At 35.9% G+C, this 18223-nt stretch overlaps 1 protein-coding gene across 10 annotated transcripts in view; it reads left to right on the top strand.

The window, feature by feature from the left end:
- Lar (tyrosine-protein phosphatase Lar) overlaps positions 1–18223 on the top strand; it is an 833005-nt gene that overhangs the window by 696409 nt on the left and 118373 nt on the right. For all 10 annotated transcript variants that reach the window (XM_083132037.1, XM_083132044.1, XM_083132040.1 and 7 more), the window contains 4 exons: positions 2556–2656; positions 5229–5424; positions 6537–6670; positions 8133–8283. In XM_083132037.1, coding sequence (XP_082988163.1) covers positions 2556–2656; positions 5229–5424; positions 6537–6670; positions 8133–8283 — 582 coding nt within the window. The remainder of the gene's footprint in view (positions 1–2555; positions 2657–5228; positions 5425–6536; positions 6671–8132; positions 8284–18223) is intronic.

The following is an 18223-nucleotide window of genomic DNA, read 5'->3' on the forward strand; positions in this document are numbered from 1 at the left end:
GGAATTAATACTGTGTTATGCTGTCTGTGGCTATTTCTTTGGCCATTATCCATCTACATGTGTGGCATCATCTTTGGTGATTATCCATTTATGTATATGGCAACTTCTTTGGTTATTATCCATCTATGTATGTGGCAACTTCTTTGGTGATTATCCATCTATGTATGTGGCAACTTTTTTGGTGATTATCCATCTATGTATGTGACAACTTCTTTGGTGATGATCCATTTATGTATGTTGCAATGTTGTGGGTCATTATCGATCTATGTACATGACAACTGCTTTGGTGATTCTTCATCTATGTATCTAGCAACTTCTTAGGTCATTATTCCTCTGTGTATGTAGCACCTTCTTTCATGATTATCTATTATTCACGTATGTGACATCTACTTAATACTTTGTATGTGGCAACTCCTTAGGTCATTTATTACCTATCCATCTATTATACTTGTTCTTTTAATTTGTGGATATTGATAAGGAAGACACAAACAGTACATGTATGTGTGGATATTGATAAGGAAGACACAAGCAATTGCCTCAAAACATGGCTTTGTTTAAACTTCGGTTAGTTTCTGCTTGTATCCATTTATGCCTGTTGTTTTAATGCAAAATTGTTTTCCACCTGAAAACATTCCAACCAGACACCAAAAAGAATTTTTATCTTTATCATCCTTGTGTATGTAAAAGATTTTTAATGTTGCAAGCTAATATTTAACTGATTTATTAATTTAATCCATGTGTACCATTCCTAGTTGTTTGTGCATGTTACTTTCAGTTTGTGCACAAGTTTTCATATTTACTTGCTAGTTTGTAATGAACTAGTTTTATCGTGAATAGAATGAAGGAAGTTTCTTGTTTATTTCCATTCTTATTTGTTATATTTTTGTCATTTCCATTATTGTGTTTTGCAATTGACAGAGAGCAGAATAGATTTACTACAGTAATATGCAGAGTGTCTGTAAATATGTTGTTAATTTACAGGCTACGCTTCCATGACTAGTATTTATTTCATACTTCTGCTTAGTGAAAGTAGCATTCACTGATTTGTGGACATTTAAATTAAATTCTACTTTTGCTTACATGCCAATACAGGTGTTCAAAAAGTTTCATTTCATCAGTGTTGCTGAAAATAATGCTATTTCAAGACTGAAAAGGGAATACCATGTCCCTATTCCTTAATTGTACTTGCTGAAGGTCCTGACTTTGTATATGCTCAATGCTTTGTGTTTCATAGGAGTTATGCAGAATTCCAGAACATTGTATGAAATGAAAAATGTTTAAAAAAAAAAAAAAAAAAAAAAAAAAGTTTAATTGGCCATTACAGGCAATTTTGGTTTATTGATAAAAATTGTCATTAATTTTACTACTTTTATACTAAGCCTGTAAAAGCAAAATTCTGCCAATTTTGTTAATATATTTACGTATCAAAAGCTATAATTCATACCCACTGGTTTTGTAAAGTAGATGTCAGTATAGGCAGTTTGATTCTCAAAACAAGGTTCTTGTTCACAAAAAACTTGCCCTCCAGTAGTCGGTTCCTTCCCTTCCAAAACTTATCGAGAATTTTGGTATTTTCACACAGAACTAAGACCTTAAAATGGATATAATCAGTCATTGCCACAGTGTATTTTTATACAGAAATGGTAATTTTCCTCAGTGTTGTGTTTTACCAAAGTGGATAAAATTGTCTGATTCTTGCATTTTTTTTTGTCAGCAGCATCTCTTAGATGTTCCCTCAAAGTTAATAAACCTTTGCCCAAGAGAACTCCAAGGTATCTAGCCTTGCTTTCCTGGAAGATTGATGTTATTTTCATAGTATGACTGCAAAGTTTCCAAATGAAATACGAGATTTTATTCACCAGAACAACTTGAAATTGTCAATTTTTGAAACTGGATTGTTATCAATTTTTGTACCAAAAATTTTGATTTTGTCTTTACTGCTCGTACATTGTTTTAATATTTTAATTACTTCTAGCTTTCATTTACATTGATTTTTTGCAGTTTATTTGATTTTTTAATAAATTGACTGTTAGTGTGTTTGCATGGCTGGGATATGCAGACATCATGTTAAATGGAACTGCTAATTCTTTCATAAATATTTTGTGTACACTCCTGTTCAAATAAAGTGGTGCATTTTATAGGGTTTAACAGTTCAAATATGTGTCACTTTATGTGAACAGGAGTGTTCATTTTTGGAAAGGCACACAAAAACACTAAATTAATGGTAACGTTAATATTTCATCCAACCACAAATGTTCAAAAGGAGTTGAAAAGTATGCACAATTGAGTAGTAAACAACGTCTCTAAGGGATAATGTTCATATTGTATGGGAACCTTTTAAAAAGTAACAGTATGGGACTACAAAAAGTATTTCTGTACAGTTATCCTCATTTTTCTTCATACGAATTAAAAAAACTAACAGAAATTGGCAGTTCCATTGCGTTTAATCACTGGCTTTTGATGTGCATTACAGAGTTGATATTTAACTCAATTGTGTTACATGCAGACTTTGCTCATTGTGTGGACATTGGGTAATTTTTGTATGCTACTTTCAGAACCTGGCACTGCACCCCGAAACGTAAAGGTTCGGCCGCTGAGTTCGAGCACCATGGTGATACAGTGGGATGAGCCAGAGACTCCGAATGGTCAAGTAACGGTAAGTTTAAAAAAAAAAAGTTTTTTTTAATTATTATTATTATTGTTGTATAGTATAAGGTAAAGGTAAAGTTTCCCGTGCCATGAAGGAACATTAACACATTCTTGATCTCAGCAATTTTGGAGGTGATGTGATCATCACCATGCTTCGGCTGCCTTTACCCCCCAGGGTTGCCCCCAGGTACTCATTGATTTGTGACTGGGTGAGACCCATATCTGCTTTATGAGGACAAGGCCAGAAAAATTCCGACCTTAAATCGCAAACCCCAGGTATCGAACTCAGGGCTCCCGCGTGACAGTCAGATGCCTTTCGTGGGAGTTCCAAAATTTTTGGTGTTGACCACATTGCGAGGATAATTTAGGAGCTACCTAAAAGTAATAGTAGCAGAAAACAGTGGCCAACTATTCTCCACCCAACAAAAAGCTGCGATTGGGTGCCAAAACGGACAGGGGCAAGGGCAGTTTACTTTATCTTTGTAGATAAGGCTTAGCATTAAGAGGCCAAAGTGTGTGTGGGGGGGGGGGGGAAGTGTGGCGGGAAACTGCCTCTCTTTCCTAATTGCTGCCAATGCTCAAAGCTGTTTTCACCACAGGTTTTGGGAGACTCTTAAGACAGTGGTTCCCAAATAGTACACTGCAGCACCCGTGTGTGGCTTACAGTGACACCATGAAATGTTCCAATATTTTCTCTGAAATGATATGATTGTTCCAAATATGCGCTTTTTTAGAACTTTTTACGCATAAAATGTTTCTAAATTTGAAATATGTGTTTATTTTTTAACTTAAGGCAAGCAACATAACCAGACTAACTAAGCGTTGCAAGTGTTAGGTAGGCCTACATTCTGACTTGGGTACCATGGAAACATCTTGAAACACTAAGGGTGCTGTGAAACGAAAAAGTTTGGGAACCCCTGGTCTAAGAGATTTACCTTAAGTTGTTTATAAGTGCAGAGCTTGGATTAAACAGTATTGTGTAATATTGTTTATTGTTAAAATGGATGATAATTCACCACTTCAATATTTGAATGTACAATATTGCAATTTGGGGTCTCCCTGATGGCATAGTGGTAACGTTGTTGCCTTGCCTTGGGTCCCTGTGTAGGCACAGGGTACAGTGGTTCAGATCCCACTTTAAACTGTTGGTCCAGTTCCAATTAGCCTTTCTGTGCATAAAATGGACTTAAAACAACAATTCAAGAACAATATTGTGATTTCATGTAAATTTTTTAATATCCCATGTATTTTGTAAGGGAAATTTCTGGTACATGCACTTAATGAAGATACGAATAAACGTCCGGGTCTTCATAAAATATTTGTCATTTTATGTTGGATCATTTGAGTATCTATACTTCATTGGTATTGGTCAAAATTTCATATTGGTTCTTCCTTAATATTTCTTCCTTTGATGTAAGAAATGTTTTTAAAATATGGCTCCAAATTATTCAGTGCCAGATGATGGTTGCAGTTTCCAGGTTTGAATCGAGTTCTGGGCTGGATCGTGAAGATGAGTATGAGTAATGCTTAAATGGAATTAATGAAGAGAACACCCATGCCCTAGTCCAGAACTTTGGACTCTGAAACTTGATTCGAAAGATTGAAAGGTAGCTGGCCATCTAATAGAGATGTTAGATGGGTGAGGAGATAAAATAAAAAATATATATAGCAACCTTAATTTTTGATAATCATAGTAATTGCTTATCAAGTCAGAAATAATCTCAGGATGAAATTCTGAATAAAGAATATTTATTCCTGTGAGTAAATATATTCGTCCTACACACTGAGCTTGATTGATTGATTGATTTGGTTTATTTTACTTTGCTAATCGCGAAGAGCACTGAGCTTTCAAATGTCATAATGAAAACTCTGTGTGTTTAGTTGTCAACCTTCGATCTCACCACCAAAGTTCAAAGGTTCAAGGTCCAATGTAGCCATGTTGTAAAATCACACTTATTCTTCCATCCTGTTTATGATTTATTATTTTATACCACACACAAAAGAAACTAAAAAAAACTTTAATAAACTGCTGTATTCTTTTGTGCACACCCTGTATATCAATGTGCCTATATCAGCCAATACCAGTAGAGTACCGATTCATCTTTCCCATCCTAACTAGTGTTGAGTTTTTGGTTTTAAGTCCACTTTATGCACAGAAAGGCTAATTGGGACTGGACGTACAGTTTAAAGTGGAATCCGAACCACTATGTTCCTCCACTAGATATCAAACCTGGGGTCTCTTGATTACAAGGTGGCGTTACTGCTATGCCATCAGTGAGACCTGTTCCAACTATGAATAAAAGTGTTATTCATATAATAACATTAGTGAACTAAGGTATACAAATAAAGTGCTCTTAATAAATAGATTCTTTTCCTTAGTAACTTAAACTGGTAGAGTGCATTGCAAGCATCGAGGCTTGGCTGAACCATGTAAGAGAAAAACTTTTAAAATAAGGAAATTAGGTTGCTGTTTTGAATTCTGTAAATATTTTTTTTAATGGAACAAGTCGAAGAGAATTTTTACTTGGATTGTGTTACATAGGATTAGATTAATATTTTTTTTAATATTCTTTTGGCAGGCCTACAAGGTGTACTACACTACCAACCCTAATCTGCCCATGCACTCGTGGGAATCTCAAATGGGAGACAATAATAAGTTAACGACAATCAGTGAGCTCACCCCACACACCATCTACACCATCCGAGTTCAGGCGTTCACCAGCGTCGGAGCAGGACCCTTGTCGGCACCTGTGCAGGTCAAAACCCAACAGGGAGGTAAGTCAGTTTTCTCTTAATTTCGGTGGGGGATGTTTCACATGAGTTGATCAGGAAATAGCTTATATGACCTGTCATTCTGAAGGCACCGTTTGAAGTCTTGGAATGGCACAACAAATTCGAAATTTCATCGTCTACCACTAGACTTGTCAACTTTAAAGGATAATATTCTGGGATATTTCTTTACAGCCTTCACACCCTTAGATAAAAATGTTCTGGAAGACTAATGCCCTCAATATCAATTGTTACCCATTTGTTGTCTTGCTACTGTGAATACAAAACTGAATCAACTTGATCAAAACAACCTAGCAATCACAATTTATAAGTAAACAAATAAGTAAGTAAAGCTAAGTAATACTTTTTCATTTCTCACAAACTCTGAACTGGCCAAGACAACACGAACACTGAAACACACTTAATCCAACTGTAACACACAACGAACTAAATCTATATAAGAAAGCAAAATTGGGTGGAGGGAAATAAAGAAGTCTTGAGACTTTGAAGCAACAATGCCTTTGTTTTCATTTTCTACAGCTCTAGTGTAAACGCTTTGGTGCAATGATGTGTTTAAACTTTCTCCTTCCACTTATTTAAACAGTGACTCATTCTTCACGATCACAAGTCTTCAATATATTATAGTGAGGTTTAATTGTTTGGCTTGCGACAACAAAATTTCTTCACCCAGTAAATGCACACACACACAAAATAAAAAGATAATAATACTAAATCTTGTCTTTCCGGGAGGCAACAAAGTTTGCCCGGGGAGAGAGAGTTTCATTCTGAGAGACTCCTGCCCATTCCAGGAGGATTGGCTATTGCCCCATTGTTGTTCATAGTTTCATCAAAGTTTTGTTTCAAAATTAAGGTGAAAATTCAGAAGGTTCCCGAGATATTGTGCTATGTGGCTCGAGCTGCATATGTTCATCATGTTTGTCTTTTCCATTGCTTTCCTGTTTTCTCCTCAAGTTATTGTTAACTTGGGTAACAGAAATAGACTAATTGAAAAAATTCATGACAAATTCAACACAAAAACCTTAACAATTATTGTGCTGTTTATAAATCAAGTAGTGATTGATAATGTAAGTTTCTTACCCTTTTTATTATTTCCACAGTTCCCAGCCAGCCGAGCAACTTGAGGATAACTGATATTGGGGAGACGCAGGTCACCCTCCAGTGGAACCGTCCAAATCTCTCGGGGGAGAATATCGTCAGCTACGAATTGTACTGGAATGATACCTATACTAAGGTGAAAATTTTGTTTGTGGTTTCAGGCTCCTTTTTTTAGTTTTATACATGCTGGTGCATACTGCATCTAACAATATCAGTTGGCAACCCTGTCAAAATGCAGGTGTGCATGCACATAAGTCTCTGATGTTTAGGCAGCTGCAAATCTCTTAATCAGTCTGCCATGGAATGTTCGCCTATTCAGACACAAATCGTGCCAGTGGAGGTGTTCATCCGAATGGGTTCCATTCTGGAGATTCAGCAGTCACTGTGACATTGATTCAATTAAGGTCACCGTCCGCTGATACCAGAGTATCACAACTGTATACCATGAGTCAGACAATAGTGAGCCAATGGCAGGCATGCAGAAACAGAAGTCGGAAGAGGCATATTCTCTGGTATCCTGATGCTTCTCAGTTCAGTGCCTGCTGCATCTTCTGAATAGAACCCGTTCGGATGAACATGTCCACTGCCACGATTCGTGTCTGAACAGGTTCCATGACAGACTGGTTGCAAGACTTGCAGCTGGCTAAGCTTCAGAGACTTATGTGCATGCACACCTGCATTCTGACAGGGTTGCCAACTGATATTGGTAAATACAATTTGCGCCACCCTGCATAATAATTTTAACTTTCTTGACAGTGTGGATTATATTATTTGGAGATGTTTGGAGAAAACCCATGAAGATCCATTTTTTTATTTTTTTAAAAATATATATATTATGGCATTATCTAGAAGTCTAGATGTTTCTGAATGTATATTCATTAGGACTGAAATAGATGCAAACTCCAAGATGTTTTTTTGAGACTATACCGCATATCAGTGAACAAAGTGGACATGTACTGTACATTGATATCTTATGTTCTTTACTGTAGCAGTTATGTTTTCCTGATGTAGAGATTTAATTTCATTATTGACAAAACACCTAGAATGCCAGATTAGTATAGCCACATATTTATAGTGAAAAAAAATCAAGATTTCAGTTCAAAAACTGGGCGCTTTTCAGGATCCAAAGTGGTATATACAAAGGCATATCAGTGTTAATATGGTGAATAGTCCTAAATTTCATTAAAAATAAGAAATGTCGTCATTCACTGAATATTTACGAAAATAAGAGATATTGAATATACATTTTTTGGAGATTATTTAATATTTTGGTGATGCAACACTGACGCTTGAAGAAAATTACATGAAGTTTTTGTAAGTTATATTTTAAACCGTAGTATTTTACATTTGTACACAATATTTTAGGTCTACATGATATGTATTAACAGAGTAATAAAAATAATGAACAAACAAAAATAAACCTTTTTAGAGATTTTTTAATGTTTTTTGGGGGGAATTGCAACACTGACACTTGAAGAAAATTGCATAAAGTTTTTGTATAATTAATGGTACTTTGGCTGTGATATTTCCATTTCTGTGCATATGCGCCAAAAGGGGTAAAGTACTCTCTACTGATTACCTGACATTTTGTTTTTCAGGAGAAGCATCATCGACGAATCGACCCCACAGAGAACTACACCCTGACCGGCCTTTACCCCAACACTTTGTACTACATATGGCTAGCCGCTAGGTCCCAGCGTGGAGAAGGAGCAACCACTCCACCAATACCAGTTCGAACGAAACAGTATGGTAAGCTACTGTTGGCATTTTTATTTTTCAAAAAAAGAAAAGAAAGAGGTTGGGAATTAGTGACATGGTAGTGTTCTGCACTAGAGAATTATTAACACTGTACAAGGAATCAAAGGTAAGTGGAGCTGAGTCCTTTACGAAGGACAGTATCTTGAAAACCCAAAGGTCCACTAACCTACTGTTGGGCACCGTACATTTTTTGTTCGTTTATTTTTTCAAAATTTTTCTCATTATACTAAAAACTCAATCACCCGATAGAAGTTCATTAACAATATAGTTTATTTTTTTCTGTGAAACATTTACAACAGGAACCAAGTGAAAATATTTCATTGCAGTAACAAAAAACAAATTCATTAATTTAAGAAAAGTATCACAGTACATGTACAAAACTTTTAAAAACTTTACCTGAATGGAAAAACACAAGAAAAAAAGTAATAATCTGAGGACTTTTTTAAAAATCCTGAGTTATATACATGTATACTTGCAACGCAATGTGGACAATAAAATGTTTCCTTGCTTGCTAGGGTGATTCTTGGAGGTCAGTTCCGATGGGTTAGTTGTTGGTTCGATGATGCCATTGTGTGATTTTTGAACCAGAGTCCTTGGTCTTGAGTGCTAGGGAATCTGGGTTTGAATCCTAGGCAAGGCATGGATGGCATTTGTTCATTTTTTGTTTGCATTCCCAGGGTTTTCTGGCCTGAGATTTCTTTTTAATTGTGATAATCTAGTGAAGTGAAAAGTGTAATGTGATAACGCAATGCACACGTGGTGGTAAAGGTCACAGCAGATAGTGTGTTACATAAAATTGCCTACTTTCTACTGTCCAGTACCTCATATTGTATTATATCATCAAACATAATTATTGAAAGTGAACAGCTTTTCACTTAAGGCTTGGCTGGACCTTTGGCATTCGAATGGGCGATTTTTTCAAATTTTCCTCTCCATTCGTAAAACATCTTGGACATTTCAAAAAATGAAAAATAACATACACTTAGAATTGCTTTTAGAGCATTGACGTGAATTTTTGTGTAGTTTTCTTTCACTGTTGTCCAGATATTATCAATAGTTTCGTGATTACGTAATTCTATTAAACTATTGATAATATCTATGCAACAGTGAAAGAAAACTACACGAAAATTCACGTCAATGCTCTAGAAGGAATTCTAAACGTATGTAATTTTTCATTTTTTGGAATATCGTAGTGTTCTTTGGAAAGGAGATTAATTTTAAGAAACAGCTACCCCGACATCACCCAGGGATCCAGCTGAGTTTTAAGTTATTTGTGCCAGTGATAGTGTGAGAGTTGGTGAAAGTAGTGTTGCACATGTATAATAATAACTAGATGAAATTGTTGCCAAGGTGGCCAAACACATTGAGTACTTGACTCACGATCTCACCATCAAAAGTCTCAAGTTTGAGTCCTGCTGTGATGTTCTTTGCAAGGCTTAACCAAATCTTTCCCTGTTCGATTAGACTTTTATTTACATTGGAACTTCGATCTAATGTTCTCAGATTGTACATTTTCCTTGCATTTTAAGCTCATGAAGTACACACAAAATTCATGTTCCTGCATATATTGTAGGAATGGAATCTGTCCATGTCAACCAATGGCAGTTAACTTATTCAGTATTTCTGTAATAGCCTGCAACTTTTGTCTATGATTCTATAAGTTTGCTAATTTTATTCTAAAAAATATGCCAGTAAGCCATGACAACTCGCTTCAAAGAATTTTCTAATTGTACAAGAATATTATTGGCTGTTATGCAACAGGTGTAAATGTTGTCAATAGGTTTGTGATTATCAGGCTCTAGCATAGCGCTTTTGCCTTTGTTGCGAGCAGTCCTCGGTTCGGTTCCTGGCGGAAGCCTCCAGCATTGACCCGGAGTCAAGAGAACTATTGTGGAACTACTATAAAAGAAGAAGTAGTTGGTTTTGAAAGTCAGAAAACAGTGGCAATGGGGCTCAATGCGCTGACCATGTGTCACCCGATTAGAAAGCCATGTGGCACTTGGAGTGTGCCGTCGAGTTAATTTTTATCAACACATCACAAGAGTTAGTATAAAGTACCTGGGTTCAAGTCCTAGGTAAGTCACAAGTGTTTTGGGATATTTGTTCCCACATCTATTTCATAACTTCTTCAGGTTTCGAATAACCTTTAAAAAATAATAAATTGACTAAAATTACTAAAATACATCACAATCTTGGATCTCACAAGCATCTACGAAGTCAACACCAAAACTTCCTAAACTGATCTCCAAGCCTCCCCTAGCAAGTAAGAATACGCAAATAAACATTTTATTGCTATTGTGTAACAACGGACATTATTATTACTATTTTTTTTTACTAAAAACATTGTATACAAATTGCCATGTATTCCCTTGTTTTGCCTGGTGCACCGTATTTTGTAATTTCTCACTGTAATTTAGATCATTTTTTGAGTGTGCATCTCACTTGTTTATGTGTACTTTTCAGCATGCATGAAATGTTGCCTTAATGTCACAGCACAGCTGGTTAACTGCCCATCACCACACAGCACTGACTATTGCATTTGTAAATTTTTTTTTTTATGATTAAGGGTCATCAGTATGTGTTCTTGTTCCTTTTTTTAAGTAAATTTTGAAAGATACAAGAAAATGCACGCCACTGTACTAAAGCAGATGTATGCATTTTCTTTTTTTTTTCTGTCAATATAAATATTGATATTAGTTGGTTGTGGTTGTTGATAATGCATTTTGCATACGCTTCGTTTTTTGGCGTGTTTTGAAGGGTATTTTTTGAAGTAGATTGAGTTTTTTCTGTTCCATAGATTACTTAATTTTTCTACATAAATAATTACAGCCAATGTAAAAGAAAGAAATTAGAATAAAAGACAAGTATCCACCAGTTTTTTTGTGTGTGTGCGTGATACATTTTTTTGTTTCAAAAGTTATGGCTGCACTCAATATAAAGGAAAGATTTAAAAGACATTGGCAGTACACTACACAGACAGAGGTGGTTTTACAATACTACTCCTCATCTACATTTTTACATTAATACTATATTAATGATAGTTTCAATGTAATCATACTTCATACAGTATTTTGTGTATCATTACATGTCATTTGTTAAGAAATAATTACACTATTTTTGCAGAACATGCTTGTATAACAACTCCAAGCATGGCCTCTCATGTGATAGCATTACATTATTATGATAACATTTTTTAATTTTATGTATGTTTTTTCCTTGGTTTGTTTATAAAAAGGGCATACTACAACATGTTTCGACAAACTAATTTTGAATTTCGTAGCTTTAAGTATCCACCACAGTTGCTCACAGCAGTCTTTGATATGGTTCTACCAACTGGGAATTATTCCATTTACGTTACAGTTATTATTGTGTGATTTACTAAGATGCTGTTTAAAAACCACTAAAAATAGATATTTGTGAACTTTCCAGAATCATGCTTTGAATGTTAAGTGTTAAGAGTCCTTATCTCCAATCCAGAGATTTTGTGTTGCAGTCACAGCCTGTCTACATTGTGTTTGTCATATATCCCCCCCGATTAATTTCAAAGCACCACTACTTTTATTAACAAAGGTTATGGCATCTGGGACGGAGATGGTAGTGGGACACTGCTGTGTTTGTTCCCAAGAAGTTCCTATTTCTTCCATCTAGTAGGTTTCGTGACTTGAGTCATCTACTGTGCTTTCAGAGGCAAGTTCCAATTTCTGTCGTCTGGTGATGCAGGAGGTAGGTTGGGTTGTCTGCTTAGTGCATTCCTTGGAGAGGTGGTAAGGGGCTGTCCGGTAGGTCCCACTTTGTTCTTGCTCTGTGATTTTTTTTAATTATGGGGAGTTTAGCATTGTTTTTTGTTAAATGGTGGCATGTGTTTCGTTGATGATAATCTCAGTGAGGGAGCCAGTTTGAAGAAGTATGTATGTGGTGGCTTTTACAACTCTTAAGGGCACAAGGAACAGTTTCAATGTCCAGCCAGATGCAAGCCTTTCCTGTGGTGACCTGGGGGAAAGAGGTTTGTGCACTTGGTTTGTTGTAGGAGGGGGAGAAACCTTAGCTTATAGGAGAATTATTTTACTTGTTCTCTTGGGAATACCACACTTCCGATGGCGTAGAAAAACACATGAATGGAAAGAGGGCACATTGAAGATTTGATTTGTCATTTGGAAAGTCTAGAACTTCCATTTGATTAGCCATAAATTGAAGTATTGTTTTTTTTCTTCATAAGGAATGCATGGGAATCTGAAAATTATTCATCTTATTTTTCAATCATCATCTCTAACTTAATGATCAACTTGAAAAACGCTTCCACTTGCAACATGGGGAGAAATTCATACTCTCTTGCACAGTCAGGTTTCTTTTTAGTAGGAGTGTCCATTCTGACAATATTGAAATAAATGTACACCTTGTGCGGAACTGTCACTCTTTGCCTTAACATAATTCACTCGCAATGTTCCATGTGTGAAACTTCAACAATGTTTCAGCAGCGGGAGATTTCCACAGAACCTGTTTCCCTTCTTTGTTCCACCCCTTTTTTACCACTGGACTCATCCAGTCGCCCATGCACACTTGTATCCACAGTCTTCACCAATGTAGATGGACCAATACCAGTACTTGAAAATTGTAACAATTCAAAGTATTTAAGCCAACCTCCATGTCAGAGTGGTTAGCACAGGGCTCCTAGGTTCAGATCGCACCCTGGATATGAGAGTTCTTTGTAAGTGTCATCACTGATTCTCATAGACACAATTAACCAAAAATGGTAGAGAAGTTACGCTTAATATAAAATATTAAAGCAAATCATAGTTGAATAAATTCTCTCGGGCTATTGATCAGGTCAAAGCTCTCGAAACTTGGAAAGTGTTCCAGAATTTACCTGGTTGATTGCCACAGAGAATTTATTCATCATTCATCACTAGGAATGTGTAAGTAAGCTTCAAGACTTACTTAAAATATGTTTTTCAATTAGTCTAGAGGCAGAAGTGTAACATGAAATAATCTTTTATTTTCTTTCAAAGAAAGTTAGTATTGACATGTTATCAGAATTAATTGATGAAAAATACATGCAGTAATGGAGTCCAAAATTGAAAAAGTACACTGATATAAATGCAGTTGTTGAAGAACACTTGCTCATACTGTATTTACTCATGTATAATACACACTTTTCTTCCAAAATTTTTGCCATCAGAAACTGTGGTGCGTATTATGCACGGAATAATTCAGACAGACAATATGAAACTGTACGGAATCATTCCATAATTTTGTAACACTTGCATTGATTTTTCATGATTACAGAACCCAATCATGTTATATATCATTGTAAAGCTTAAATTCTGCAGTTTCTGAATATGGCAACAGTATTCCAGTCAAGATGGCGACACTAATGTGCAATGAGATTGAAAGAAGGAATGTTCTGATTTTTATGGTATTTTGAATGGAAGAAAAGATAAGGAAAAAGAAAATAATAATTAAAATGTATTACTGGCCAAACAATATGGCATGTATGGAGTGTGTAAATGCCTTAATGGAAGAAATCATGTGCTGCTAGCTTTCAGTTTGAAGATCCTGATAGTTAAGATAGTCAAAGAAATAGCATATTTTCAAGTTTTTATTAGAATGAGCAAAAGTCTTACACCAAAGTTAGAGCCTAAATATAACCAATAAATAACCTCATAAAGTACATTTGGAGATATCGCTCCAAAGCACAAATAAAAGTTGTGACTAATATAGCCACCTCAATTTAATTAACATGTAGGCCCTACAACATTGTTATGTTAGACACATTTGCCGGCCTCTTGATTGGCATAGCAGCATCTTTAAGACCTACAACTAAGAAAGACATGTCTTGAACCTAAATTGTACTGCACATCAGTGGCGTGCGGTGCTAAATCAGGCAGGGGAACAGGTGACCTGCACTTGCCCCCTCCCCTCCCATACCTGTCGTAATATAATACAGTAAACCAAGTAAAATTCAACCCTTGTTGAAATGAACCAAATAAACATACGAAACATATGTTAAATATTTTCAGAAGTGACATACATGAAGCACGTTAAAATTATGAAAATACCAATGTTAAAGCAAATATGATATAATGTAGGGATGCGACCGATTAATCGGTACTCTATCGGTATCGGCCGATATAGGCATATCGGTGTATTGGTAAAATTACCGATTATTTTACCTATCAGATATATCGATAAATATCTGATAGTTTAGTGCAAAATTCTGCCATTTTTGTTGTAATTTTTATGGATAATCTCCATGCCCTACTTTTTTAAAAAGTAAATGTCTAAATATGCAATTTCTCTTGCACTGCAGTCATTTTGAAACACACATTTTTTAAGGAGGTCAATGAACCTTTCAGGTTCTTCCAGGACCATTTCCAATTTTATATCGGATCGGTAGAATATCGATTATCGGTATCGGTAAATTTTATATCGGTACTTTATTGGTATCAGCCAAAATTTCATATAGTCCCATCCCTAATATAATGTAAACAAAACATTAAAAACAAAATTGTTGATGCGCAACAAAGGAAAAATTAATAAAAGCAATTTATGATTGATCAGGAAAAAAAATGTTTTGTCGAAACTAGTTTCATCTCTCCATTTGTAGATTAAGTTGACATTTTTTTTTTCTAGACTTGAGCATTGTAATTCAAACGTCCTTAATGCAATAATGGCAATCAGATGGCCGAGTTTTTTCATGACATCCGCTAGATTTGTAGAAATTGTGACAAAATCCGAACTGTTCCAAACTCCCTCTCGGGAACAAACAAGGACAACAAAAATTTGCCACTGGAAGAGTATCCAGTTAATCATTTTACGGAGTTGTAGTAACTTGTTTCAAAATGCCTTGTGTACGATTTCATTTTAGTTTCTAATTAGGTTAGGATAGGTGTATGTCTGCTGTCTTTTCTGTAAAGTTCAATGTACTAAAAGCTTTCGTCTTCAGCCGGTCGATCATACAACATTCGCTTTCTTGTCCTGCGCTGCGCTTGTCTTGCTGGTGGAACAGGTGGATGCGAGCTGTTCCCTCGGAAGCTATTTCGCAGCATTTAGCCAAGGCATTTAGCAGACGCTTAGACTCTAGAAGATTTTTCCAGTTTGTTATGACTGGCAGATGCAATTTTGCAATGAGATTAGGAAACTATAGACTTACTACACTCCAAACTATCACTACGACACAATTAAGCTTTAGCACATTGCAAAAACTCGAAGGAAAACGAATTCGCTATGTCTCTCGTAGGGAACAGCTTGAAAGTTCAGCTTCCGCGGTGGGAAGTGGCTACATGAGGATCGTTTACCTTCGCGCGTGGTCGGAAATACTTGGCATCAGAGCAGAGGGTGGGACAACGAGAGTAGGTGAAGTAAACAAACTTCCAGTCAGGGTGAAAGTTTTTCTTCGGCGTGTTGATTTCGGAAGAAAGAAGTGTTCTTATTATGTTATTATAGATAATTTAAATAGCTAAAAAGGGCGATAAGTAGAAGGGAACAGCCTGTTCCCTCTGTTCCATGGAGGGACCGCCACTGCTGCACATTATATATGAGATATAATTGTTAGTCACTTTTCCCCATGAAAAACCAGGGTGCGCATTATACATGCATAAATACGGTATTTGGTCCGATATATTGCTTGTCCCATACCTAGAAGTTGTCGTATGACAGTCCTACTACCAGTTCTTGTAATTCCTAAAAGAACAATGCTTGCAGGTGCAACTTTTTGTTCTCCAAAGAAAATATATGGAAGGCCAGTAGTTGTTGTTGAAATGTGTGTTTTAGGCAACATACTCATTGCAGGAGTGGACCTTTGTAGGTAGAAGAGAAAACAAAGAAGGGCAGAAACTGACAAGTCTTCACATGCATTTCTTCGAGTTACTGGAATGAATGTCTTGTTTGGTAGTGTGTAGAGAAGTTTGGTGGGTCATATCACACACAAAACTATAGACCCAGTTCTTATTAGTATTTGTTCATGAGGTGGATGTCGTTCTCTGGTTTCTGATGTGTTGTCTCAAAGGAATTAAGAACAGTTTAAGCCACAGAAGGGCTTTAGTTCGGGCTATTGGAATGCAGAATAGACTTGTTTGTTGTTAATGTAATAAGCCTTTTTCCTGTATGTGATTTCGTAGGGTTTTCAGTTGTAGTTAAGGTTCCATGTGAGCAACTGTGCCCAGTGATAATTGTAATCTACTGCTATATGATTCTTGTGTCTCCTGATTTGCCCACAGTAATATGCATAGTTTGCAGAAGCATGCCAGGAATTTCTTAAAGGTATGGGGGGATTGATATCTCTTGCACATAAACATTCTTATTAGACAATGTGAAGTAATTGGGGGGGGGGAGTTACATTCCTCATCAATCTTCCTTACAGTGTTCAAGCATGTTGCTTCACAGTGGGAGGTTGTGAGTTGCTTTGCAGTTTTAACATATTTCATGCGAATAACGTTTTCAATTGTGAATACGTGTTATTTTACAGATGAGAGTAATATCAAAACAAACAAATATGGCTAAAGAATGTGTATATTCCCAGACACTGGCATTGTATTTTAGTTATCAGATTCCTTTTTCATGACTTTTGGAACTTTGAGTGCTAAAATTATAAAAATTACCCTCCCAGCACATAGATAATTGTACAATAAAATTCTTAGAGCATTACTACTTCTAACTCTTGTAACGTATTTTGAGCTCCCAAAATATATTTTAGCCAAAAACCACATCACAATGCTCCAAAAACTTAGAAAAGCTGCATTACCCATGCTTACGACTGTAAATGCATAGTTCACCACCATACTTTTCAACAATTGAAAAGTGGTGCATGCTTATTTTGGCCATTATTGTGTGAATCAGAAGTGATGGTCAGGAATCATAAAAGCAGTGTTTGTTTTTTTTCTTTAAGAGCAAATTACTACTACAGATCTTTCTTGTATCAATATCTATGAAGTGAGAAAATTTATTTTTAAGTGAAAATTCAGATTTTGTGACATGGCTCATTCTCCCTGTCGTAGAACTGTTTCCTTTTCGTGAAAGAAATGAAAACTCTTCCTTGGTTCCAACAATTGCAGCTGTTATGAACCAGTGCAAATATTCAGTGTTCCAAGTTCTCTTGAAGAAGCCAATATCTGTTGAACTCTGTAGAATATGTGTTGAAATTTTGATGACATGGAAGGATATTTTAAGAGGGATATAAGGCACGGTTTGATATATCAGAACTTGGTACATACAGCATGTAATAAACCACATATTTGTAAGATTGAATCCTTGTATAGTTTTCCATGCACACAAATGCTCTTGTTTGTGGTGCAAGCAGTCTTGGTTCATTGTGGAGACCCAGATTTTTTATGTTGGTGCAGTAGCTTGAAAAAGCAGACTTGATTTGGAAAAATTTAGTGCGACCTTAATTTATACACTTTTGCAACAAGTCATTGGCCCTCAAAAGAGCCCTCTCGTCTCAGGGGCAAACATTATGTTAGAGGCACATATTTTTGGTACAGAAACAGAGTCAATTTCAGGTTCAAAAGCGGTAAATAAAATAAAATTTCGCTGTTAAAGCGGTGAAAAATGGATCAAAAGCAGTATGTAAAATGCCATTTTGGTTTTAAGAAATGTGAATATAATCCCAAATTTAATTTCAAAACTGCACTTGCTGCACGAAATAAACATATTCCTTGTAATAGCACATTTATGTAGCAACCAGAATATTAAGTTTATTCCTGTATAAAGGAGTCCATTTGTGCTTCCCAAATGTTTACAGCAGAATTAATCAATTTTCTGCTAATTGCATAACTCACAGGATAATTCTGACTTCAGAAAGCATCGGGTCGGTAAATAAACTCTAAATTTCGTGTTTAAGAGTCTATTTTTCATTTTGCAGTTCATTTCACATTATTTCCTGACAACCAGGGTAGGAAAATGCACCTCACACCTTTCAGAAACATGGAAAATT

This window comes from Lepisma saccharinum, chromosome 12 (assembly GCF_977018435.1).
Source record: "Lepisma saccharinum chromosome 12, izLepSacc3.1, whole genome shotgun sequence".
Taxonomy (NCBI): domain Eukaryota; kingdom Metazoa; phylum Arthropoda; class Insecta; order Zygentoma; family Lepismatidae; genus Lepisma; species Lepisma saccharinum.